The sequence below is a fragment of the Leptomonas pyrrhocoris genome, assembly GCF_001293395.1.
Source record: "Leptomonas pyrrhocoris isolate H10 chromosome Unknown, whole genome shotgun sequence".
Taxonomy (NCBI): Eukaryota; Euglenozoa; class Kinetoplastea; order Trypanosomatida; family Trypanosomatidae; genus Leptomonas; species Leptomonas pyrrhocoris.
In genome coordinates this window covers 42,828-68,077 of record NW_015438360.1, presented here as the reverse complement: position 1 = coordinate 68,077, position 25,250 = coordinate 42,828, and the positions used below count along the sequence as shown (strand labels likewise).

The following is a 25,250-nucleotide window of genomic DNA, read 5'->3' as shown; positions in this document are numbered from 1 at the left end:
ACACACCTCTAACAAAAAGAAATGGAGGGGGAAAAAAAACAGGTGCCAAGTGAGAAGCCAAAAACTGAGGAGAGCGAAAGAAATTGTGTTTTAGTAGTACAAGTGAGTAGAGATGAGAAAGAAAGGGAAAGTCGCGGCCTGTGTGGTTTCCAGAAAGGAAAAAAAGAAAGAATATTACGCACACCGCAGTAACGAGCGACGGAGAACAAACGTCAGCAGAACGATGGGGGGAGGGGGACACAGCGTTTGTGCTACTACTGCCCTCGCTGGCCGGCGGTCTTTCCTTCTTGTTTTCCCTCTTCGTACGCTCCCCTGTTATAGAAACAAACCATGCCGCACAAGCACGGCGACGCACAACGGCCAAACCGAACGTGTAAAGGAAATCAGAAAGGGGAAACCTCTTCGATTGCACTGATTGGCTTTGCGATCTCTGCGAGGATTCTTTCCTTTCTGTGTGCGCGTGTGTGTTCGTGTTGCTGCCGCCTTACATGGCCAATCCGGAGCCGTCGTATTTGCGTGGGTTGTTCGGACAGCCGGGGCTGGAGGCCAGGTGGTGGCGCCAGCCTTCCATGCCGCTCTTAAAACGCTCGTGGCACAGCGGACAGACGCTGTGCGTTGGCACTGCCTCAATGCACTTCTTTGCCGCCACGTGCTCATTGAAGTCCGCCGCTCGCACCGCCTCGTGGCAGCGCGGGCATTCCCGCACCATCCGGCGCTTCTCGCATTCCGTTACGAGGTGCTGCTGCAGCTGGCAAATCTCCGTCACCTGATCACACAGCGGACACGGGCAGAGCATCGGACACGCGCTCACGTAGTGCAGATCTAAGTTGTGCTCGTTAAAGCTGGGATTGTACTCGTTGCAAAACTGGCACGTACGCAGTCGTCGGTATTCGATTTCGCCGATTGAAGCCGAAGCGGGTTTCAGGGGCGGCTCTACGGCGGTGGCATTCGAGTTGAGGTCCTCGGCGGTGGTGTTGGCGTCCATCACGTACGACGCCGGGGTGCGGCGCTGCGGTGTCGGACGCTGGTGCAGGAGGAAGGACTCGGTGCCGCTGCCAGAGCGCCGCTGCACGGCGATGCTATCGGACGGTATGTCCGACGCCTTGCGGGCGACGCTGTGGGCAGTGAGCAGACTCTCCTTGTACTGCTCCAGTTGCTCCTCCACAAGCGCCTGCTGTGCAGGTTTGATGGTCTGCACGTAGCCGCTGGTGGAGCCGGGGTCGAGGCACAGCAGCTTGGCGAGCAGCTTGATGGCCGCCTCGCGTACATCGGCATTGGAGTGCTGGAGGCTGGGCAGGAGCACTGAGGTGCACAGGACGCGTGTGTCGAGGCCGTCTGGGTTGTCCGCGGTGAGGCCGAATTCGTCCACCAAGGTGCTCAGGAGGTTGATGCGCGACACATGGGCACGGAAGCTCGCCGGCTTCCTGTTCAGTTTGTCCGGATCCACCAGCAGCAGTTCCACCACCCGGCGGTGCCCAAACGGCGACCGCGCGACGCCAACAAGCGCCTTCTCAACACTTTCCTGTAGCCGCGTGTTCGCCTCGCCCATACGCGCCACCAGCTCCGGCAGCACCTTCGCCACCGCCTCCGCCACCGGAGTTGCCGTCGCACCAGGCAGCTTGCCCTGCACAATCTTTACCAACGCACCGCACGCCGCCATTGCCGCGCCCGGGACGGGGTCGCCCACTCCGTGCCCCCTCTCCGACATGTACAGCACCAACTGTGACCACGCCGCCTCACTGTGCGAGGCCAGCGCACGGCCGCCGTCGCTTGACACGACACCGCGCAACGCACCCTCGCGCTGCTGCCCCTTGCGGCTGAAGAGGCAGGCAACACAGTACTCGCCCAAGTCGGCCGTGTACGGCTTCGCGGCAGCCGCCTCATCACCTGTGAGGGGGGAAGGCCCGCCCATCACGGTGGACACTTTCTTGATGGCGGCGTTGAGGATGCGCTCCCACTCCTCCCCACGCCCGGCCAGAGGAACCTCGTTGCCGTTGTCGCGGTGATCGTTCGTTTGCTGCAGACCTCCCGTGGCGTCGCTGAAGTCGTAGTAGCCCTTGCCGCCGACCGCCACCTCGTCGTGTGTGTTAGCCCCGTCTCGCGACACTCGTGGCTCTTGCGCAGCCGCTGCCGTGGGACTGAAGCCGGCATTTCCGTTCGATGAAACCAGCTTTTTGTTGTCGCTAAAGGGGGCGCTGCCATTTGAGGGCGCGGCGGCGGCGTTGGCGCTTCGGGGCGACAATACCGCTCCCAGGTGGTCGTTGGCGAGCTTCTCGGTCTCTGCCTTCAGCGCCTCAATACGCAGTTTGATCTGCTTTGCCTGCGGGTAATCCTCCACGGCGATGGCGCGCTGCTTCTCCTGCATTAACATTGCAATTTGTCGTTCGTTGTGGTCAATGGTGGCGATCTGCTGCCTCAACGCCTCGGCGGTGTCGAAGTCTTCCTCCGCCACGGCCTTCTGCTTCAGCGCGTTCAGCTCCGCCACGCGCTGCAAGATGGTGGAGGGCACCGATACGGCGCCACTTGGGGACGCGTCTGCGTTGGGCGGTGGCAGCATCTCCTCCAGTGGCGCCACGCTACGTTCGCCCACTGGGAGGCAAAGAGGGGTGCTCATCCACTCCTGCATGGTCTTGAGCAGCTTGCCGTGCGCGGTCAGCGCCACAATGCCCACCTGCTGAAACATGTTGTAGCTATTCACGTGCGGGTTGCGCAAGACCAACTTGAGGTACGTGCAGCGACGCCGCAGGCCCACAGTCTTCAGCTCCCTCGCGCGGTATCCACTCGCCGCGTTGTTCGAGAAACGAATATGGCCGAGACGCCTGTAGACTGCCTTGTTGTAAGGACTGCACACCCCAGTCTGCTCCTCTTGCGCGGTCGGCTCTGCGACGTAAACGTCGATGCAGGAGGAAATTTTGCTCTCGTTGGCCAAAATGCGGAGCGACTCAACCGTTACGATTCCGTCAAAACGAAACCCGAGCTCTTGCGGGTAGGAGACGTGCTTGCCAGACACCCATCCGCGCGCGTACCTGTCCTGCGTGCACAGTCCGTCTGCGGGATTGGCATCGTCTTGAGAGCTAACGTAGCACAGGTACACGCGCAGGCGCGACCCGTACTTCAATTCTGAACTAAACATATATGTATGTGCACCAAAAAGGAAAGAAGAAAGGGGGAAAAAAAAGGAGCTTCAACAGCCCTTATATGCGTGGCAGCGAGTGTTGCTGCTACACACCCGTAACTCACAAGCTTCGTTTTCTTTTTTCAGCAACTGTGGTTAATACAATTGAGGCAGTATCTGCAGTTACAAATGCCTTCCTTTTTTGAAGTCACAAAGAATTGGGAGTAGCCAACACAGACGAGAAGCACGATGCTCCTATTCCCCCTCTCCTAGTGCCTTTTTCTTTTATGACCTCAACGCCGTGCAACGTTCAAGACAATGCTTTCGTCGATCCGTAGCACGCCGACGTCCCCAAATCGACGTGCGCCAACGCCAAGGGGAAAAAAGGGACGAACAACTAACAAATTGTGATGTTCACCGTCGCAGCGCTGATGAGTACAGGTGTTTAGGTGCAAATCACATCTAGTGTGACACATATATATAAGTGATGGTGACGAAGCAACAGGATGAGAAAGAAAACACGAGGAGAGATGGAGCAGATATAGTAGCGAATGTGCCTGCAAAAATGTTTCAGCGTTGCCTTGAGCCTCTGCAACAACACATTGAAGAAGGAAAAAAAGGTCGTCTACTCCGCGAATGCTAACAATGGCAACGTTCCCCCTAAATCGTAGCGCCTAGGGAAAAAACAAGACCGTTGAAAAGGTGTGCCGCAAATCGCTATGAATGCAACGTCAGAGCGAAGCAAGGCGTTGTCATTGACGCATGACGCCTGTTCTAATACACGCTAGCAAGCTCTGTTGTGCACAATGGCGGAGCGCATCGTTTCTTGCCCACAGTGCTCACAATTGCGGCGCGCGATACTTCCCTCTTTCTTTGTTTGCGTTCCTTTCTGCGTTCTTACGTTCGGTTTATACGCAGTTATTTAGATGTACTCAGTTCGGATTAAACAGTGCTATTAGTGCACCCCTTGCCAACACAGCTCGACAGTTATTCGAATCACTCGTCGTCCTCGTCATCGCCGAGGTCGACTTCTTCGCTGCCCTCTTCCTCCTCCTCCATTTCAACCGCCTCGGCATCACTGCCAGCGTCGTGGCTCTCCTCCTTTTCCACTTCCTCTTCTTCATCCTCCGCTGCCTCTTCCGCCTCCAAGCTGTACTGCGGCGCAACGAGAAACTCCGGGGTCATCTCCACCACGTCGTTTGGCATGAGAACCGCAATGTCGCGCACGGCGGATGCGAGCACCTCAATCAACGCATCCAGGTGCGCCTTGCCGCTCATCTCGCCCGTGTCCGCTCTCCGCCTGCCCTCCGCGGCTGCCAGACTGAAGAGTGCCGACGCGGTGGCCACCTGGGCAGGGGTGAGAGTCACGTCGCCACCCGCCCGCATCACCGCCCACGGCACGTGGCAGCTCTCCGACATCTCGCGCAGAAACGTGCGTGCGCCGAGGCGAAGGGCGTTCTTGGCGTCGGCGCGGGAGACTTTTTGGTACTTGTTGTTCTTTCCCTTCACCTTCTTCATCACCGTAGAGATGTGCACAAGCTTGCTGGGAGTGGCGTTGCTGTAGGTGGCGTCCAAGAGGGTGGACTGGCTCCGCTGCTGGTTCGACGTGAAGCCGACGTGGCCGGAGAGGTTGCTGCTTGTCACCTTGCCCAGCGTTCCAGCGTCGGAGGCGAAGAGCGGGGACACGTGAAAGCCGCCGTCGCGACGCACCGCGCGGCCCAGCTCGCGCAAGAATTTCTCCGCGGCCTTGAGCGGATTTTTCTCCCCTGCGTCCGCCTCCGCCACGGCCCGCACACAGAAGGCCTGTGCGAGAGCAGCCTTGTCAGCCACGCCGTCGAAGAGCACACACCCCATCGCCTCCGGCTCTGGGGCACGCTCCACATACGCCAAGGAGCGGAAAAGGACATCGCTGCCAATCGGCGTGCGCAGCTCCTTGATCATGCCAGCGTCCTCTGGCAGTTGTACGAGCGTTACCATTTTCGCGTTCGGCAAAGCAAATTTGGTGTGCACAGTCTCCTCCGCAGAGAGGCCGGAGCGGATGAGCTGCAGCTGCGCAGCGCGCAGAGGGACGGTGCTCACGCTACTCTCGTTGGCCTCCCTGGAGAGCGTGCGGGACAGCGTGCGGCGGCCTGTGTTGGGCAGCCCTACGACAAAGGCGCAAATCTTGCCCGTCAGGTTTGAGGACATCTTCTTGCACGAGCAGCCTGGGTTTTGGCGGAACTGGTTCAGCACTCGCAGAAACTGTCGCTGTGCCCGCTCGCTGTGCACGGAGAATGGGGTGATGGTGGCCGTCAGATTATCGCCGAGGCCGTTGGGGTAGCGTTGCTGCAGCGCGTGCGCCAGGAGGGCCACCTGCGAGACCATGGCAGGTGCCGAGATGAGGTCCACCTTAGTGAGGGTGAAGAGCAGCAGCACCTTGCGGCCGCCGGTGTAGGCAGCAGCCTGATCCACAATGGCGTCTGCCAGAGACCACGGCATCGACTGCACGGCGAAGCGCGCATCGAGCGTCACGACGTACGCGACGGATGGCAGCTCCAGCGACGGCGTCTCAGCGTTAGCTGCGCGTGGCGCCGGAAAGACGAGTTCCGTTAGAGCGCGGTTGAACTGCACCCTAAACTGATTCGAGTCCTTCACGGAGATGTACAACAGCTGGCGACGGTTGCTGGAGCGGGCATCGACCGCCTCGGTCTGGCCCTCCTCAGCGTCGTCCGCGTCGTGCTCCGTGCCTTTGCGCGCTTTGCGCTCGGCCTTCACCACGCGAGCCGCCTCACGAGCCTGCAGCACGTGGTTCAAAATTTGCTCCTTGTCAGGGTGTCGATTCGACACTTGCAGCGCGAGCTTCGCCAGGTCGCGCGACTTTTTGCTCCGTTTGGGAGCCATGCCAGACTTCTGTAGAGCCTTCGCTGCCTTCCTCAAGTCGCGTTTGTGTTCGCGCTTCTTGCGGTCGATCTTGTGGCGCTGTTTCGAAGACATGCGCTTCGACTTGGAAGCCTTCACCTTGACCATCTTTCCTTTCTTAACGCGGAGGGAAGCGGTAAGCTTCCACGGGATACAAAAACAAAAGAAGAGAATTGAAGAGAAGAAACGCGTGCAAAACAAATGCAATGCGTGCGGTGGAAAAGTCCTCTTCGAAACTAATCGCTTTCCAGTGTTGAGAAAGCAATTAAGAGGGGGGGGGAAGTGTGCAGAGAGAAAGTTATGGAAAGACGGACGTTTCGTAGTTCTTAACAGCGGTAATTATCTCAACGTTTCGGATAACTGGAGGTCATTCCAGTGCTCTTCGCCTCCTGATAACGACGAACGGCGCGGTGCGTCAAATCTGCTTCATGAGCTCATGAAGTTTCCGAAAAATGTTGCAACGTGCGATCTCCTTTCTTTTGATCGACTTCATGCCTACCGTGAAAAACAAAAGAAAAGCCCAGCAAAAGACGACCTAGACTTCAGTTACTCGTAAGAGAGACGTCGTTGTTCTTTTTTGTTGTGTGTGTGTGTTGGGGAAGGGGGTGCTTTTGCTTCTGTTGTCGATACACAGCGTGCCACATTTGGCGCATTTGCCTGTGTGTGTGTGAGTGTGTGTGTGTGCCCCTCACTACTACTACTAGCTACAACTACCCCTTCCGCGTGGAAAAAGAAAAATTCGCCTTGATGGAAAACAAAAGTGAAATGAAAGACGCTAAATACGCAAGCCAATATGAAGATAGCGCACACGTTTCAGTTGAAGAAAGACACACACGCAGAAAGTATTGGATGTCATCTAATCCCCGAAATTTGTCTAGCGAGGGGAAAAATACGCAACGAATTTTGACGTTCACCTGAAACGCAAATTCGTAACTCGAATGCAGAGCTTCTCACCAAATTGGACAGGCGTTGACTACTAAGCAGTGAATAAGAAAAAAAAAAAGAACGGACACATACTCCTTGAGGGAGATTCAGGACGCAGCTCGTTAGGAAAGGACAACAAAACCACGTTCGCACAAGCATGCTCGAAAATAAAAGATCAAGAACGCATACAATGCAAGTCAATGAAACGCCGGCGGAGAGAGGGGAAAAAAAACAGCTACTTCACCTGTTTAATGCTGCTAAGCGATGGCCGCAGCACGCGCGTCAACCACAGCACTTTCGCTGCGGCCGTCAACACCCAGCTGGGGCTGGGCAAAGCCGTCTGGGTAGATCACTACTGGGACCTCGAAGCGGAAGTTTGTGAAGTCCGCCGCCTCAATCTTCCGTTGTACACCCTCCAAGGCTAGCTGGCTAAGGTCGCCATCTTTCGAAACCACTTTGCGCATCTGGTTTGCCAGCGCCACATCCATCAGACGGTTGAGCGAGCGGTACAGTTGTACCATGCGCGGCGCAGCATAGCGGCGCTCAGCACTATCTGGTGCGCGGAAGCGCTCCGGCCGGTTGACGTACTGCTCCCACTCGGCGATGACGCTGTCAAAAAACGCGTACTTGCAGTCAATAGTGCCGCTCTGCACCCACCTCTTCATACGCATGCAGCGCTCATCCCACTTGTGGCGGCGGTCGTAGTCGAAGTCCTTGTGGTACCAGGGCAGGTTGCGTGTCTCAGGCACATCAGGGTCGAACTCCGTGTAAAAGTCGCCCCAGGTTTTCGCCATCGGGTTGCGTGCTTTGTCTGTCTTGATCTTCGCAAACACATCACTAGTGTAAATCGCGTAGTTGACGTTGTCAGAGATCCACTCGTTGAACAGCTTCTCTTGCGCCGCGCCGATGGGAACCTTCGCCCAGTTGTACTCCAGTGGAGCTAGAAGATATCGGAGGCGGAAGTAGAACGCGTCAGTCTTCCAGAGTCGTGGGTTAGGCATCTCGCGCATTGCTTGCTTCAGATACTTCTCGTACTCCTCGAAGCGGGTAGAGTAGAAGTCGTCATCCTGGCGAGCTAAGGTCCGTTCGGCGTTGATGCGATTGGACTCGGGGTGGGTCTCACGGATCAGGTACTGGAATAGTTGCTCGCGGTTGTGCGTGTACAGATCCTCCATCGAGGTCTCCATCAGTGTCTCAATGTCCTTCACCATGCGGCGATAGCCGCGGCGGTTCTTGCTAGCGTAGTGCTTCGGCTGGTTATAGCCGCTCTCAACCCAGCCCTGCATCTCCCGCCGCGCGTTCTGGCGATCGGGGTCGACGTTCTTGATGTACCAACCTTCGTAATCTAAGTTCTTCTCCCAGTAGTTGGTACCGTCCGCTTGGCCCTTCTCAAAGTACCCCTTCGAGGTCGTCCATGACATTGGAATGCGGCCGGCAATCTTGCTAAACTCCTTTTCGCACTCCTGGCCTAGCCAGGACCAGTGGCCGTTGTAAGGGCCTTCACGGCGCTGTTCCTCGCCGTTCCAAAAGGCGCGCTCGTTGTTCATCATGCCCTCCTCTTTCGAGTATTGCATTACAATCGTGTCTAAACTATCAAAGCCGAAAAACTTCTCAACCGTGGCGCGGTGGCGTCTGAACATGACTACTTCTTGGAACTCCATCCAGCCGTTGTGGATCAGGTGGCGAATAGCATCCGGGTCTTTTGTGTGCTGGTTCTGTAGAAAGCGCTCCCGGATCTTGTTCTTCATGTCAGGGAGGGGAATCAGTAGAAAGTAAAAGTGCTTCACTATTGGTAACGACTTGAGGATGCTATGGTACAGCGACATGATAGCGGCCTTGAACTCGTAGTTAATGGTGGAGTTCGCGAGCAGGAACGTGTTACCTTCGCGGCGACCCGTGACACTGCCGTACGATTTTTCGGGGTGATGGTCCTCGAACGGCGGGGCCGGCATCACATCACGGTAATCAACGGACTCCTTGTCGGCAGGATCGCGCTTATAGCCGTGGTAACGCATTGCCGGCGGCCCGCCGGTGAAGTACGGTGCCTGCTCAAACTTGCCCAGGGACGTGTCAAATTCAGGGTATTTGATGTTGTCAGACCTCCCCTCCGGGTCGCCAGGGTGCGTGAATTGCCGGGAGCCTAACTCGTCTTTGCGATTCGGGTATTTTTCCTCAAAGTAAGTCTGTGGTTTCTTGTCACTGTAGATTCCAGCTTTGTTATCCTTGCCAGTGACGTTGTCGATGGGGCCGCTGTAGTCTGAATTCGATCCGGTTGACTGGCCAGTGCCGGAAGCGACGAAGCGCACGCCGGTCGCTGCCGGCAACGCCACGCAGACTCGACGAAGCATAATTGATAGGTTTCTTTCTGTTTGAATTGCTACCTAATCCTCTATCCCTTCAATATTCACATGCATATATAGCATCTGTTGAGAATTCCGAGAACCAGTAAATGCATTTATGGTTCGCAGCAAAAGTACAAACAGTTATTCATGCAACGCGCGCGCACACAAAAAAAATAGGGTAAAAAGCAGGAAGGTAATGAGAAGAAAGCCAAGAAAAGGGTTAAAAAAACAGATTCTACGGCTAGTAGTAGAGAATAACGTCGCCTCTTTGAAGTTAAATCTAAACACCCAAAAAGATAGTCGGTGAGAAGGTGAAGAAAAGACAGCTCTGTATCAACAGCATCTTTCGTAGTCTTGGTGTGGCGCACGCAATCGGGACTACACCACATGTGCAAGTTACGATAGAGTGGCAACACATTTTTTATTTCAATAGAACAGTGTTACGAGCAGTTGTTGCCTCATTTCGACGTGAGAGCTCGACGATCGTATCAAAGCAGGTCAGTCGCATATAGAAAAAGCCATTTGTGCCCGTCTACAGATTAGATGGTGTATCTTTTCCTTTTGAACTAAAGCAAGTTATTCGTAAATCCTTAATAATCTGCTAGATGTGCTTTGCATTTAATAATGAATATAAACGTAAACCGAAGGTGTAAATAACGGTCGATCAGGGGGAAAGAGTAAGTTAAGCACTTACTGAAAAAGGGAGGAAACTAATTCACAACAGCCTTGTAAAATGCGGAAGTTTCTCATTTTTGTATGTGAAGATAGAAACTTGATGGTCGGCTCACATACATAAAACGCGGCATCTTCTCTAATAGATTGTTAACGCACTAGAAGAAAAAAAAAAGCTCTAAAAGTACAGGTATTCACATGTACTGAAACACAATAAAAGTCTGCGCTTGCACTGCTTTAAAGGAAATGAACTGGGTCTTTGATTCAAATTGGAAAAGAGATTATCAGAATCATGATGGTCACAAACGAGAAGCAGAAACACCTAAATGGAAATCTTCTTCTAATGAAATCATCCACGCCTGTTGCAAGACGTTGGCGACACGAAAAAGAACACCTTCACTGAGATAACGGAAAGCATCCACGGAAGTCTGAACAGCACTCTTTTCGACCATGAGAGAGAAAGCAGCTTCAACACGATCACGCGCAGCCAACACTAACGACAACAGTAGTTGCACGGACCCCTATCTCTGTTTGATAGCGACACATGTTTTCACTTGTCCACTTCTCGGAAAAAAAAAAGCGAGGCTCAAAGAAGCGAAGACAAAAGAAGTCGCTTTTGCGTTTTCACCCTCGTTTCGTTTTTCTTCCTGCAAAATTGTTGTTTAAAGAAGAACAGGAAGCGCTTCTAAAAACAAAAAAAAAGCTAACCGTCGAAACGAAATCAAAGCGAGGACTGGCCCGTGTGCAAAAAAAAAGGTGTTTCTAACCAGTTTGTACCTAAAAAAATGTACCGCAGAAGTGAGACTGGTGTGCATTTCCGATTGTAACATGTGGTTTACAAGCAAAATAATTTAACCTCTTAAATAAAGTGTTTGAACACACGGAGCAAGTAGTTGAAACAGTGGTGGACGCGTACAACATACCAAAAAAAAGTTTAACTCTTGAACAGTCGCTCGCAATGTTGAAGCATATGTACACAAATAAAGGAAGAAGTACCCTAGGAGACGGAACATGTGCGATTCTTACTGAAAATAAAGCTACTGTGCTACACTGCAATTGAAGTGGAAGCAACCTCTTTGCAGTAGTAGCACTCTTTCCGAGAGTTGCTAAAACTGTACCGATTCAGCGTGCAAAGGGAAACTATATTTCTGGGCTACATTGTCTTAGATTTTTACCACATACAAAATGGGTTAGAACCGCCTCAGCTGAAAAAGCACACGATAAACAGCGCTAAACATATCTTTTGAGCTCATGAAGACCGAAAATGACGCGCAGCGGCAGATTAAAAAAACTCTGAACTGTCTTTGTCTCCTTTCAAGATTAACAGTATTACTTAACACTGTAGCCGGCTAAGCACATATTCGGAGAAAAAGATCTGTTCATTATGATGCATCTGCAGTGGTCGCTAGAGCAAGAAAAAAAAAAATAGCGAAGCAACCCACAAAAATGTAAAAGTCACCAAGTACGTTTGTGGTTCCAAGCACGGCTTCATATCTGTATACAGCAGTTAGGGTAACATAGAACAAAAGTCCGACGAAGAGATGTCCTCTAGATCATCAACAGAGAACAAAACCAGCTAAATAGCAGAAGACATGCATATTTTATTTTTTTCGATAACGCACACACAATTTGTCGTGAAAGTGAGCCGACATAAATTTGCGAGCTGTCAGATAGAATGGTAACACACAAAAAAAATCTTTACTGATGAAAGTCCTTCAGCAATGACAACGACACAAACAACGACCAGAAGTTTGATGCCGCAGACGTTTTTAGTCATCAACCCATAGCGCTAGAGTCAGTGATTGACTAAAAAAAATCTGATTCACCGGGGCCCACTCTTTAGGTGCTAATTCGAATTCTGCGGCCTAATCAGACATGCCAGCTTTTGTTATAGTGCAACGTACAGTTACGGGTTTCTGACGGTTGCTGTCAACGATGCCAACGATACTATTAGCTTTCAGGGTGATTCACATCTCCGAGAGTATTGCTACGGATGAGAGAGTCTGTATATGCCTGGGCCACCTCTCAAAAGCAATTAAAGCATGGTACTCTCAACGCGGCAGCGAAAAGGAACACAATTGAACCCACAGATACACACACATGCGCAAACTCAACACTTTGTTGTACAGCAGCCAGCACTTATCATCACATCTAGGCGCACACGCGTCTAAAGCGTAATCTCGATTCGCTTGCCCACAACCGAATACTCTCTCTCATTATTTACAGCGCTACGGTTTTCAAAACTGAACCACGGCCTCTCCCAACATAAAAACAACAGAACAGAGACAATCGTCGCTTGTGGTCGCAAAAGGCGTGCTGTGCTTGCAGGCAAAGCAAGTTTCCCTAGGTTCTTAGCAATCAACAACAACAGAAGCAAAATCATTGTGCAGGCATTAAAGTGGTCGGTCGAAAACGTGCAAAAAGAAGGAGGAGTTCCTATTGGCGAGTCATTTGATACCTTTGCTTTAGAAAAGTCACGCTACGTCGCTAGGTAAGAAGAAAGCAAAGCAATAAATTGCATCAAATTGTAAGGAGAGTTCCGAGGCATGGTTGACAGCGTAACAGGAAGCATATTCAACGCTGTTGCTTCACGTTTGACCGGTGACATAGTTTACCAATGCAGCAACAGAAACATGAAAAAAAAGCGTTTGCGTGAAGCTAGGATATGTCGTTGTTCTCCTCGGTGACACAACGTTCCAGATGCTGCCGCCTCGTTCTGTACTCGGTGCAAAAACCATGCCTCCCCCGTTCACTGGCCGAAAACGAACGCAAACGCTGTAATCAGTACTCCGAAGACGTCTCACTCGTGTTTCCATGTAGGGGAAGAAGAAGAAAAGGGGCTTCAGCGAAATTCGAAGCGCAGGAAATGCTCAGCCAGAGGAAGGGGGGGGGGGGAAAGGAAGCGGAAAGCAACCAAAAAAAAAATCCGCAGCCGACTATTGTTTTGAGTCGTATCACGCGCACTGGGTACAATATGAAGTGGAGAACATGACACGGACCGGTGTCACGTTTAGCATCGTCCTTTGTCTTGTGCTGAACTTCTTCGGTGGAGGGTGATATTGTGAAACGGCGAAGATCGATGTCGACAGCGGTTTGTTTTATGGTGAAGTAATATTGCCGAATCTGAGAAACAATTTTCAGCTTCCAGACAAATGCACTTTTGCTGGCTTTGTTTCGCGTTGAGATTTGTCTTGCTACTGTAATGAAACATGCGTCTTTCCGTCCCAGTGTGCGTTGTAAACGAACTTCACGTGTTTCTTTCTTCACACATTATATATCCGGTGGTGGTGCAGTTCATGAAAAACACGTTATTCGTCAGAGGAGGTCGCAGCTTATTGCTGGTTTACAACTCTCCTTGCGTCGCTTAAATAAATAAATAAATACATATATATTCGAAACCACTTTAATAGGTGACAGACATTACAACAAAGGAAAACTGCTATATCTCTCCTCCTTATTTTCAGGTTTTCGTACTTTTCGGTCTGCGTTATATGGTTGTGTCTTTTTGTTTATGTAGGGTGGCCTTTTCTCCTACCTCAAGTCACTCACGGGAAGAAATTCCTGTTTAAGGCACCCCAAAACGGAAGGTGTCGTCACGTGGTTTCGCTATTTATACTTAACAATAAATAATGGATCGCTTTTATTGGCATGTTTTGTTCTTTTCGGTTATTTGTAATGTGTGGTTGTGAAGGGTTACACAGCTTTAACAGTCAACTCTCACTTTCACCTGTACTGGTGCTGTTAGTGACGTGGAGTTTTCCGCGCATGTTCGTCTGAACTAGACAAACGAAAAGGAAAACTTGATTTGAGGCTGCTGTTCGCTTGCAACAGCAAACAACAGTAAAAGATTATTTTTTTTTTCACAAGTTTCGAGTGATTTTTGTAGCTGCGCTTATCCCAGCTTGTTTGTCAAATAGAGGTCTTGTCAGCGCGTGCCACAATATGGTCTAAAAAAGGAAGGAAAAGAAGAGTAGAGACAACTGTAACTCAATGTTACTACTAATATGCGTTGCGAAGACCAAAATAGTCTTTGTACCTCCCGGAGTTAGTCAGTTTCTTCTTCTTTTACAAGTTTAGTGAGACGCGTCAATGCGACTGCTTTATGACAATGTATCATAACTAGTTTTCAAGCGCTCGCTTTTGATATGCACGAGGACGTACATACTGAACGTTTGAGCTGCAAAATTTCTTCTGCTTGATGCTCTTTTAAAAGTAGGTTTCGCAGAGTAGAACAACACTTACCGTCTTCTTTTTCGTTGTGTTCGAAAGTAAAATCGCTATGATGAGGTTAGAGACGGAGGTGGATTAAAAACAGGGCAATATCTCTTCTCTTCCACGTTTCTTTTCAACCGCTTTTCTGTCCAATTTATTGCAAAATTTGAGTTGCACTTTAGCTTTTCATTTTTTCGAAAGTGATTTCTTCGCAGAAGCAACAGAAAAGAACGAGGTCTTCTTTGACTGCAAGCACTGCGTTTTGTAACGTCCTAATATAGCGTTCGTTTTTTAAACATGTTCCTAATAATGGGTTTCCCCCTTTTTTGAGTTTACATGAAACTGCTCAAACGTTCTGCAATCAATCTGGTTTATTTTGCGTACTACTTAATCAAAACGTGTTTTCTCTCCTTTCTCTCTCGCATGATGCCGTCGAAAGTTTATTTTTTGTTGGGTTCAAAGTTTCTTTTTGAAGGGTCTTTTTGAACGTGACCAACTCTGTACGGCTGTGGACTCAAGATCTTTCTTGTTTATACTAACGTTAAGGATACGGTCTCTGGGAAAAAAATATCTTCCAGCCACTAATAAAAGCAAGGCATGTAAACGTCAAATTACTGAGTCTTTGGACTGTCGAACGGCGGGTGTTCTTTGTAACAATACGCAGATAATAATGCATATATTAGCAGTAAATGTGAGACTTAGACACTGCAGTTCACTGTGTGGAATGATTTGAAAGGCGGTAGACGTTGAAACACACTGGAACTCGTGTGAACTGCTCTTCTTCACTAACAGTCTTATTGGCATGGATGACAACTGAGAGCTCTAAAAGTCAAGCCTGGTTTTCAAGACGATAAGTTATCTTTTTGTTTTTGCTGGCCGGTTTCGGCGTTATGTATTTTTAAAGCAAAAACTGTTCGAGCTTTAAAAGCGCGGCACTGCTACCTTTTTTTGAAGTTTTGCCGGTGTTACATAAATATATATTTTCCTTTTGAAATAGTGTCTTTTTTTATGTGTTTCAATTCCCGAGCTTTTCAAGAAGAACATCTTACTCAACGAGTACATCCAATTTCCATTTTTTTTCCGTTGTGAATGTCATTTCTTTTGGTTTGTCTGTGACGCGCAGTTAGTAAAAAAGGAAAAAGCTTTATAACAATCCAAGTGGGTAAAAGACACGAATGGTAAGTTAGAACTTCCGTGCTGCTGATAAAAACTGAAACAGTTTTCTTGTTTGTGCTCGCGTTAGTATAATTGCTTTTCTCATCAAGTGGTTAGAATTTTTTCTTGTCGTTTAGCGATATCGGTGGAATAGAAAGACAAAGTTTGGACTGCACAGCCGTCACAGATAACCGTTGCCAAAAAACACTGCAAAGCCTGCTAGTTAGATGCGAGCGCTTACGCAGATTCCGTAAATTCATCTACTTTCACCTTAAACAGCTGCAAATAGTCACTATCATTTTTGACAGTAGCAGCAAAAGCGAGGTTATAACTGCTCGAAAACGGGCAGTTTTCCTCTCTATTTCCTTGTAGAACGCGTAATTGACTAAAGGATCTCTACAATCATCGGAGAACGTTGGTTACACACACACACGAAAACCATAACAACAAAAAGAGCATCCTTCACACCAATTTCCCTTGTCATAACTTGTAATTGGTCAAGCGCAGGTTGCATATACTTTAGGCTTTATGCACCACGTCTCCAACCTCCCTTGACCTCGTTTCCCCATTTACCATTTTAACTGTCTTAAAAAAAGACTATAGAGTCAATCCATTTTTCCTGTTTCAGTGCTTCTACGCAGACGAAACTTATTTTAATTTCGTATTGGATTACTCTCTTTTCATATTTCTGAAACAGTACCACATTTTTCTTCAATGATTCTTTTCCAAAGCGAAATTCCCCATCAATTATCCGTAATCAACCGCCGTCAAGAGCGGCACCAACTAGACAATAAAACGGTGAGAAACCTAACGAACATATATTTCAATGCCGTATGATTTCTGGCCAAGTTGTTTTCCTCCCAGAGGCGTTCACCCCGACCCGGCGGTGTACGACCAGTGCAACGATGCCTCGGCTCTCCAATGGTGGTACGGCAACGCGCATCTGAACGTGAAGGGGGAGGATGGACCCTCTTTCGGCTTCTTTGGCTCTTTCTTTCGCCGCTGCGAGGACGAGTGCGCGACGTCGACCTCCGTGTTTCACGATGCGTGCGCGTGGGCGCTGGTGGACTTGCGCAACGAGAAGTACTACGCGGATAGCGTGCTGGACCCCGACGCGATCGCGCAGATCCGCAAGGGTCTCGACCCGGAGGTGACAGGAAGGCCAACGGAGCACGTGCAAGGTGCTCTGCTGGAGCTTGTGAAGAAGGGTCGACTTCCGCGTCCCGACCACATGATGGAGACGGCTGCGGTGTACACGGCGGAGCCGTTTGGGATCACCATGGCCAACCACTGTGAGCTGCGAACGGAGCAGGACGGGCTGACGCGCCGCTACACGTTTACGATGCACAACAGCGTGGATGAGGTGTCGGTGCACGTGTCCCTGGAGGCGGAAGGCGCGCCTGTGCTGCAAGGCAAGGACGGGCGCGTGAACGGGATGTACTACTACTACTACCCGTCGATGAGGGCCTCGGGCTACGTTGAGGTGGACGGGGTGCGGCACGAGGTGTGTGGCACGGGGTGGTACGATCGCGAGTTCGACGGGGCTGCCACGAAGGCGAGCCAGGACGCGCAGTTTGGCTGGTCGTGGCTTTCACTGCAGGCGTCCAGTGGTGCGCAGGTGAGCGTGTGCCATGTGACGGAGGGTGCGGAGCAGGCGACGCGTGACGTGACGACTGTGCTGACGAGGGCCGACAGGACGCGCGTGCTGTGCGAGGACGGCCAGCTGGAGGTGACTGAGACGTGGACGAGCATGGTGACGTTCACGAGCTACCCGGTGGCGTGCCGGGTCCGGGTGGAGTCGATCGGGCTGGACGTGGCGGTGCGCGCTGCGTTCGCTGCGCAGGAGTTCTGCACCGTGGTGGTGAGCGGCGCGGGCTTCTACGAGGGCGTGATGGAGGGCACTGGCGCAGTGGACGGCGCTTCTGTGACGGTCCGTGGATTCCTCGAGCACAAGCGCAATGCACTGCCGTACGCGAGCACGTCGGGGCTGCTGAGGTGCGTTGGGGCGTACGTTCACGACATGCTTGCGAAGGCGTGCCCGCTGACGGCGTCGGACGAGTGGGTGGCGGAGAACATCCTGGGGCGTCACTGCATTGGTCGCGGCGTGCCGGCGGACCGGCTGTGCAGGGTTCTGTTTGAGCCTGCGCGCCTCATCATCGACCGCGGTGGGAAGTCGTGGCGCAGTCTGATTCTGGTGAGCTGCTGCAACGCGCTCTCGCGCCAGCACTTTGATTGCAGCCGCTACATCGCCGTTGCGGAACTGCTCCACGTTGGGTCGCTGATCATCGACGATGTTCAGGACGACTCCGTTCTCCGCCGTGGCGGTGAGTGCGCGCACTTGGTCTACGGGGTCAGCTCCGCGATCAACGTCGGCTGCGCCTGCTACTTCCTGTCCGTCCACGCAGCCGGGATCCAAGACCTTCCCGACGCGAAGGCTGCGAAGATATACAAGCTCTACTTTGACGTGATGATTGCCGGACACGCTGGGCAGGGTCTGGACATCAGCGGCCTTCATTATTTGGTGCCTGCCGCTGTGAAGAGCGGAAACGCGGAGCCTCTCTTCGATGCACTTGACGCCGTACACACGTACAAGTCAGGTGGAGTGGCAGGGACGCTCTGTTTGATGGCGTGCGTGCTGTGTGACGCGCCGCCTGACGTATCTGCTGCTCTCGAGAGCTTCGGTGTGGCCCTGGGACTCGCCTTCCAGATTGTGGACGACGCGCTCAACGTTTCCGGCTTCGAGGGTGACTTGAAGGAGAAGGCGGAGGACATCAAAGCGGGGAAGGTGACGTACCCGATCGCCGTTGCGATGGGGCGGCTGGGGGCTGCCGACCGCGAGGCGCTGTGGTCGATCCTGTCGAGCGAGGCGAGAGAGGATGCGGATGTGCGGCGTGCTGTGAGCCTGCTGAATGAGGTGGGTGCTGTTGACGAGTGCCTCATGATTGCGCAGCGCCGCATCCGTGACACCTGGGAAAAGCTGGACCCTCTCCTCGAAGACTCTTTTCCCAAATTGATGTTGCGAACGTTCTGTACGTATCTGGTGGAGCATCGGCTGTGAGCGTCCGTATGATCTCGAATATCTCGCCTCTTTTCTGGTATCGGATAGCGCCGCAGTCTTTCCGCATTTGTGGTTTAATCTGACGTCACTCATTGTGTCTGGCGCGGAGTTAGCGTGGCCGCGGTGCTCCCATCTGTGTTGACAACACACGGGCCGCAGCGGCTGCCGTGGCCCCTTCTCACGTACGCTGTTTTCTTCTTAGTTGGTTTTTGTATCAGGTGGATTGCAAAGAAGACGATCTGTTTTAACGGTTCTCCAATTGTCCTCATAACTGTTTGTTTTCTTCTGCTTCCCTTCTGCCCCAAGCGCTTGTTTCCTCGCTCTTTCAATGCTGTGATACATGTGGTGAGCGTTGCTGTCATGTGTGTCTTGCTGCTAGTGTCTTTCGGACGGGACAATAATAATGGTCTGATTTAATATTTGTCACGTAACTTATTTCGGCCCCGGTGCTTATGTTGCGTGTTGGATGTTTCCCTGATCGACTCTCTCGAGGCCTGTGGAACGTTTGATATGGTCATCAGAAGGCAACGCTGACTACTTGACAGGCACCAACCGTACAGAACAGCGCAGAGGGTGCTCTCTTGTCTGTTCTTACTGACGCTGTTCTTTAAGTCCTTTGCGACGTAGTGTTCTGCTGTCACGAGTACCCACCTTTTTATTTTCCTTTGGCGATGGACAGACGAACGTTTCAGTTTTGCGTCTCTCAGCGCACGCCAACTTCCTCGACCCCTGTGTGCGTGCTGAAGCGGCGGGAAAGAAAGCGAAACCGTTTTTATATAGCGCGTTTCCGCGGTTTATTGCGGTGGCCCATCGTTGGGAATATCTTTTACAGTCTAGCGTTGTTGCTCGTAGCAACGCCCTTTTTGGGCGTTTGAAGTTGAAGTGCAGGTTTTGTTCTTCTGGCTCACACTAGCTTTTCACGAGAGTCGCAAACCGGGCTACGTTTGTGTCCCAATGGTCTCTCAAGTTGATCGCGCTGTACCAAACCCAGCGTCTAACTCACTTCTTTCTCTTCCCCTTTCTGCGCGTTCACGGCGCCGTGCACGGCCACTCGCCGTCAAAACTTCGCGTTAAACACACAAAAACACATCTCGTCAACAGTTCTCTCTCTTTCCAGCTTACAATGTCCACTGCCAACTCCGCCCCCGCGCCAAAGAAGATGTCTCGTGACGACCTTCCGAAGATCGGCTTCTGGGAGGAGTTCATGATCAGCGGTGTTGCCGCTGGCGTGGCCAAGACGGCCGCCGCTCCCATCGAGCGTGTGAAGCTGCTCGTGCAGAACCAGGGTGAGATGATCAAGCAGGGCACGCTGGATCGCCCGTACAACGGCGTCGTGGACTGCCTGACGCGCACGCTGAAGTCGGAGGGCGTGTACTCGCTGTGGCGCGGTAACCTGTCGAACGTGATCCGTTACTTCCCGACGCAGGCGCTGAACTTCGCCTTCAAGGACAAGTTCAAGCGCATGTTCAACTTCAAGAAGGAGAAGGACGGCTACTTGAAGTGGTTCATGGGCAACATGGCGTCCGGCGGTCTCGCTGGCGCTGTGTCGCTGTGCTTCGTGTACTCGCTGGACTACGTGCGTACGCGCCTGGCAAACGACACGAAGTCTGCAAAGAAGGGCGGCGCCCGCCAGTACAACGGAATGGTGGACTGCTACGTGAAGACGTTCAAGAGCGACGGTCTGATGGGTCTGTACCGCGGCTTCTGCGTGTCGTGCGTGGGCATCGTTGCGTACCGCGGCTTCTACTTCGGCCTGTACGATACACTGCAGCCGATGCTGCCGGTGAACAACTTCATTGTGAACTTCCTGCTCGGGTGGATTGTGACGATCGTGTCCGGCCTGATCTCGTACCCGCTGGATACGGTGCGCCGACGCATGATGATGACGTCCGGCACCGGCAAGAACTACAAGAACTCGTTTGAGTGCTTCATCGTGTGCGTGCGGACCGAGGGCACCATGTCGCTGTTCCGCGGTGCTGGCGCGAACATTCTGCGTGGTATCGCTGGTGCGCTCGTGCTGTCCGGCGTGGACGCGATCAAGCCGTACTACATCCGCTACCGCGCGAAGAAGGATTAAGTGAATGCTCCTTGAGTTGGCGTCGTCTGTCCGTTGCTGTTGATGATAGGTAATGACACCGTTCGGGTTTTGAGTGGTTTGCTTTGTTCTTTTTTCTTGTGCCTGCTTGGTCACAGTAGTCCTCGGTGTTGAAGTAGGGAAGTTGAAGTAGAATTAATATATATCTAGTGAAAGAAATGGTTCTTTTCAGTTCTCCCACGCTCACCTTACCTTCGTTGTCTAAACCGGGAAAAACAAGACACGGACGTTTTTATTGTGCTCGTGGAGAACCCTGTAAAAACACACATATATAGTTATACCTCTAACCATTCACAGTGGGGAAAAAAATGTACGTTTCATTAAACAATTCTAACCTTTCTCTTACTCAATGCCGCATTATTACGGTCAGAAGATCTGAAAGCGAAAAGTGATTCTCGTTAATGAACTGTAATAATGCTTATTAATGAATGCTGAGGGCAAAACGAAAGCTGACAAGCAGAACATACAAGACAATTCGATGACGGTGCTTTGTGCCGATTTGCTCACCGTGTTGTACGTCGCCACCATCATTCTGACATGCAGCCTGTGAGGCGATGTTTTCTTTTTCTTTTCCTACCTGGAGGGGGTCTTTTTAAACTCTGTCCAGGAAGGTGCTACTGTGCTTCAGGGATTAAACGCTTGTCAAGTTGCATGCGGTGGTGTGCGCAGCTTCTGATGTGATGAGAACAACGAAGACCGCACGCACTTTGCATCTTGACAGTGCATTGGCGTTGACGAGTTTTCGCTGTTGGGCACGCATCCGTCCTCTAAGCGGTGCTTATGCTTGTCCCTTCTCTTTTCTGATTCCGAGAACATCTACTCTACTTGCGCTACTCTTTTTAACTCCCTTCTCTCTCTCTTCTTTTGTTTTATTCTGTTGGGTTTGACGTAAACATGTTGTTTCTGATCCCCAACGGACGGACGTATTGTGCGGTGTGTCCTTCCTTATTCATCAACATTATACACCGTCCCCTCATCTCCTCGAGTCTTAGCGCTTTTGACACCCAACGATAAGAACCGTGCTCCGGGGGAGGAAAAAAAAACACTCTTTCCCTCCCCTTTTTTTTAAAACTCTGTCAGTTATTTTTCCTGCACGTCGAAACACGCAGAGCGAGAGTGTCCACTTATGAAATATCGCTAGCGCAAACAACTAGCATGCTGTTTCGAAGATGCTTTTCCTCGGTTGCTGCGAACGCGTTTGCCCTATGTGTTGTACTTGTCTCAGAGCTGCTTCTGTGTGCGCCTCTCGCGCAGGCGGGTACTAGTGACTCGACGCTTGCATTTCTTGCTGACTTTAGGGAGCAGATTCCTCAGCTTGGCGTTTTATGGACAACACCCCTCTCTTCCTTCTGCTTCTGGCGTTTTATCACATGCAACACCACGACGGGAATGGCGAGTCTTGAACTCTCTGAGCTGAACTTGACGGGGCAGTACCCTCAGGTGAACCAACTTAATGGGTCGCTGATTTACGTTGAGTCCATCAACATCTCGTTCAACCCACACTTCGCCGCTGGTTTGCGTAGGGATTGGAGGCGGCTCTCTCATCTGCGCGTTCTCGATCTTAGCGGCACGCACACCGACGGCAGCCTTCCAGACGATTGGGGCGACCTCCACAACCTGGAGTTTCTCAACTTGAGCAACACCAAAGTTGGCGGCGACATCCCCGACGAGTGGAGGGGCATGACGAAGCTCGTTGTACTGGACCTCCGCAACACCCAAGTGGGAAAGATGAGTGTCAATACGTTAGGCGGGGACATGGGAGGCCTTGAGGTGCTCCAGCTGGGCGAGACGGGCGCCAAGCAAGTTTTGGAACAGCTGTCAAGCCCGTCGTACTTTCCGCGTCTCCGCGTCCTCAATGTTTCGTGCCCTGGAGACACCGATACGCAGGAGCTTCCCAGCGACCTCGCAGTCTGGGCGTCCGGGCTGCAGAATCTCGAGTACGTTGGCTTTGAAGGCTGCGGCTTCACAGGGTGCGTGCCGGACTCATTTCGTGCTGTCCCGGTTCTCATGCAGGCCGCGCGACGCGCCAATGTGGGGCTTGTGATGAGCAAACCCAAATGCCGTGCCTACACCTGCACGTCTCCCACGAAACTCAACGATGACACCGAAGTGTTTCTTCACATTTTGAAATCAAGCCACTTCATGCAGCACGCCGTCTCGCTCTGGCGCGGTGACGATTACTGCAACTGGCCGGGCGTTTCTTGTCCCATGGCGTGCGGTCTCGGCATCAGCGTGGACCTCTCTGCGCTTCCCCTCTCCGGCACCATTCCAGACGCCTTTGCGGCTGTGGGTGACTCGTCGGTGCTCATTGACTCCTTCATCATGCGTGGCAACTCCGGCGTGGTGGGCACGTTGCCTTCGTCCCTGGCGGCGGCTCTGTCGCTAGCCCGGCGGGTGGAGCTGTCCTCGCTGGCCATTGTAGGCGTCCTCCCCCGCATCTTGGGGTCTTCGCTCCGCTACGTGGAGTACTTCACCATCACCCACACGCGCATCTGCGGTCCCTTGCCTGCCTGGAACGCCACCTTCTACCCTCCGCTGCGGTACGCCGATCTGTCGAACAACAGAATGGGGGGTGCACTCAGCAAGTCGTGGGCGGCGCTGCCGCTTGAGACGCTGGATCTGCGCAACAACAATTTCTGCGGTTGCGTGCCCAACTCGTGGCGTGGCAAACCCGTCTTGCTACGCGCGTTGGACAGTGCAGTGCTGTCGGCTGGTACGGCCGACGCCTGTGCCTTCCTCAACGGCTGCGGCAATTTGAACCAGCAGTGCGACGCGACAGCTGACGGACCTGCGGCGACTGACACGGCGGAGTTTCTCAAGACGCTACGGGACAGCTTCCCTGCTCCGCTGAGCAGCTGGGACGCGTCCGCGGACTACTGTGATGGCACCTGGAAAGGGATCTCCTGCGCTCGGTCGGTCTACGGTGTAAATGAGTTGTCTATTCAACTGCCAGGCGCACAGCTTGTCGGCACTCTGCCGCAACTCCCCGCCAACATCGTCGGATCGCGCGTGCTGGTGGCGTCGATCAGCATGTCGAACAACCGCGGCCTCACGGGCAGTCTTCCGGTGTCGTGGGGGAGGCTGAGCTACCTCCGCACCCTCGACCTTAGCGGCTGCGCCCTGCGCGGCGATCTTCCCGAGACTTGGGAGGGTATGTCGAGCCTTGAGACGCTGCTCATCGCCGGGTCGAGGCTGTGCCGAGGACTACCAAATTGGCGAGCCGCAAACATGCCCAACCTCAAATACTTCGACGCCAGCGCGAACTCCATGCTTGGCGGGCTCAGCGACAGCTTCGGCGGCTTTGGTTCCCAACTGAAGTTCTTCAACGTCACCAAAAATAAGTTCTGTGGCTGCATCCCCAGCAGCTGGAAGCCGTACAACGTGCTGGTGGCTGGCGTAGACAACGACGCCGCAACGGCGCAGTGTGGGCAAGCCTCCAACGCGTGCGGGCGGTATGCGATGCGGTGCACGCTCCTTCACGACAACTTTCTCAACTTTATGGACGTCAACTGGAACTATCTCGACTTGATGAAAAGGCACCTGAGCGTCGACCTTGACGCCGCGACCAGCAGCCAGGCGATCAAGGTCTTCGCGACGTGGAGCGACTACGAATTTTGCTCTTACGCAGGTGTTTCATGCCGCTTTCACAACGGCAGCAACGGCTTTGCACTGGACCTCAAGGGTGTCGGCTTGAAAGGCTCGCTGCCCTCTCTCTCGTCCGCTTTCAGGGGCGGCGTCGCCGCGCGGACGATCGACCTTTCCGACAATCCCTGGATTACCGGTACGCTTCCGCCGTCGTGGGGCATGCTGACGAATCTGCTGTATCTTGATCTGAGCAACACCTCCGTCCAGTCGGCCATCCCAACGTCGTGGCAGGGCATGCACAACCTTCGCCACCTCTCCGTCGCACAGACGCTGGTGTGCGGCTCGCTTCCTCCATGGTCGGCCAATATGTTGGTGTCTGTACGTTCTATGAACTTCTCGCACTCGAAGCTGGCTGGTGCGTTGAGCGAGGAGTGGGGTTCCTTCGGCTCATCGGGCCTCACGACGCTCAGCCTGGAAGGAAATGCGGGGCTGTGTGCGTGTGCGCCAAGCAGATGGCTGGAGGGCCACGTGTTACCAGAGGCACTTCTCAGTGCCTTCGGCACCATTCCTCGAGCATCGAACACCTGTGCGTCGGTTTGTTCGTGGCCCCCCTCTTGCGCAGACCCTGAAAGAGTCGACTCTGGCAACGACACGCCGGGGCTGCACGGTGTTCTTTCTGTTCACGTTTTGGTGCTGCTTGTGGCGACCTTGCCCCTCTAGTAAAGGCCCCAGCAGCTCTGAGCTGACCTCACAAAAGGCCACCCGTACTACGAAACGCTTTATTCCCATTTCCTTTATACAACAGCGATTAACGTACTTCTACTGGAGAGTTTTTTTTTTTAACTTCAGTGACCACCTTCTAACCTTTGGTTTCTGTTGCACTAACACACACTATTTCTTCCATCTTGCTGTACTGCGCGTGTTCCCCGACCCCTCGCAAGTCGGAATCGCGCACTTCCTTCACGAACGCAATCGCCCCTTTTTCTTCTTCTCTCCTTTCTTGTCTCTTCGAACCGAAGCAGTCGAAACGAATCTTCTGCTGTGGTGCGTTGTTTCTTCGATCCTTTTTTCTTCGAAGTCTTCTTCTTGTGTCCAGCTCCCTGACTTCTTCCGCTGACGGGTCTAACTTTGTTTTACCGTACCTTCGAGTTAATCTGTACATGTCCAGCACTCACCTAGCTCCTTCAATGAAGT

At 52.5% G+C, this 25,250-nt stretch overlaps 6 protein-coding genes across 7 annotated transcripts; 3 read left to right on the top strand and 3 right to left on the bottom strand.

Annotated features, from left to right (window-relative positions):
* Positions 1-484: 484 nt before the first annotated feature.
* On the bottom strand, positions 485-3,579 carry ABB37_02476 (hypothetical protein; the record flags this gene model as incomplete). Its single annotated transcript, XM_015799474.1, has 1 exon — positions 485-3,579. Exon 1 carries the CDS (start codon positions 3,131-3,133, stop codon positions 485-487), a length of 2,649 nt encoding a protein of 882 aa, XP_015661076.1. The 5' UTR covers positions 3,134-3,579.
* A 532-nt stretch (positions 3,580-4,111) lies between these two features.
* ABB37_02475 (hypothetical protein) lies at positions 4,112-6,258 on the bottom strand (the record flags this gene model as incomplete). Its single annotated transcript, XM_015799473.1, has 1 exon — positions 4,112-6,258. The coding sequence occupies exon 1, from the start codon at positions 6,119-6,121 to the stop codon at positions 4,112-4,114; it is 2,010 nt and encodes a 669-aa protein (XP_015661075.1). The 5' UTR covers positions 6,122-6,258.
* Positions 6,259-7,194: 936 nt separating this feature from the next.
* Positions 7,195-9,362, bottom strand: ABB37_02474 (putative mitochondrial hypothetical protein; the record flags this gene model as incomplete). Its single annotated transcript, XM_015799472.1, has 1 exon — positions 7,195-9,362. The coding sequence occupies exon 1, from the start codon at positions 9,283-9,285 to the stop codon at positions 7,195-7,197; it is 2,091 nt and encodes a 696-aa protein (XP_015661074.1). The 5' UTR covers positions 9,286-9,362.
* Positions 9,363-15,913: 6,551 nt separating this feature from the next.
* On the top strand, positions 15,914-18,376 carry ABB37_02473 (putative polyprenyl synthase; the record flags this gene model as incomplete). The annotated part of the gene is made up of 1 exon (XM_015799471.1): positions 15,914-18,376. The coding sequence occupies exon 1, from the start codon at positions 16,145-16,147 to the stop codon at positions 18,374-18,376; it is 2,232 nt and encodes a 743-aa protein (XP_015661073.1). The 5' UTR covers positions 15,914-16,144.
* A 1,100-nt stretch (positions 18,377-19,476) lies between these two features.
* Positions 19,477-20,453, top strand: ABB37_02472 (putative mitochondrial putative ADP/ATP translocase 1; the record flags this gene model as incomplete). 2 transcript variants are annotated; one of them, XM_015799470.1, is made up of 1 exon in its annotated part: positions 19,477-20,453. In XM_015799470.1, exon 1 carries the CDS (start codon positions 19,500-19,502, stop codon positions 20,451-20,453), a length of 954 nt encoding a protein of 317 aa, XP_015661072.1. In that variant the 5' UTR covers positions 19,477-19,499. The 2 variants fall into 2 exon arrangements, with proteins under 2 accessions (XP_015661072.1, XP_015661071.1); XM_015799469.1 differs by having other exon boundaries at positions 19,493-20,453.
* A 1,009-nt stretch (positions 20,454-21,462) lies between these two features.
* On the top strand, positions 21,463-24,776 carry ABB37_02471 (putative GP46-like surface antigen; the record flags this gene model as incomplete). Its single annotated transcript, XM_015799468.1, has 1 exon — positions 21,463-24,776. Exon 1 carries the CDS (start codon positions 21,627-21,629, stop codon positions 24,774-24,776), a length of 3,150 nt encoding a protein of 1,049 aa, XP_015661070.1. The 5' UTR covers positions 21,463-21,626.
* Between the last annotated feature and the right edge of the window lie 474 nt (positions 24,777-25,250).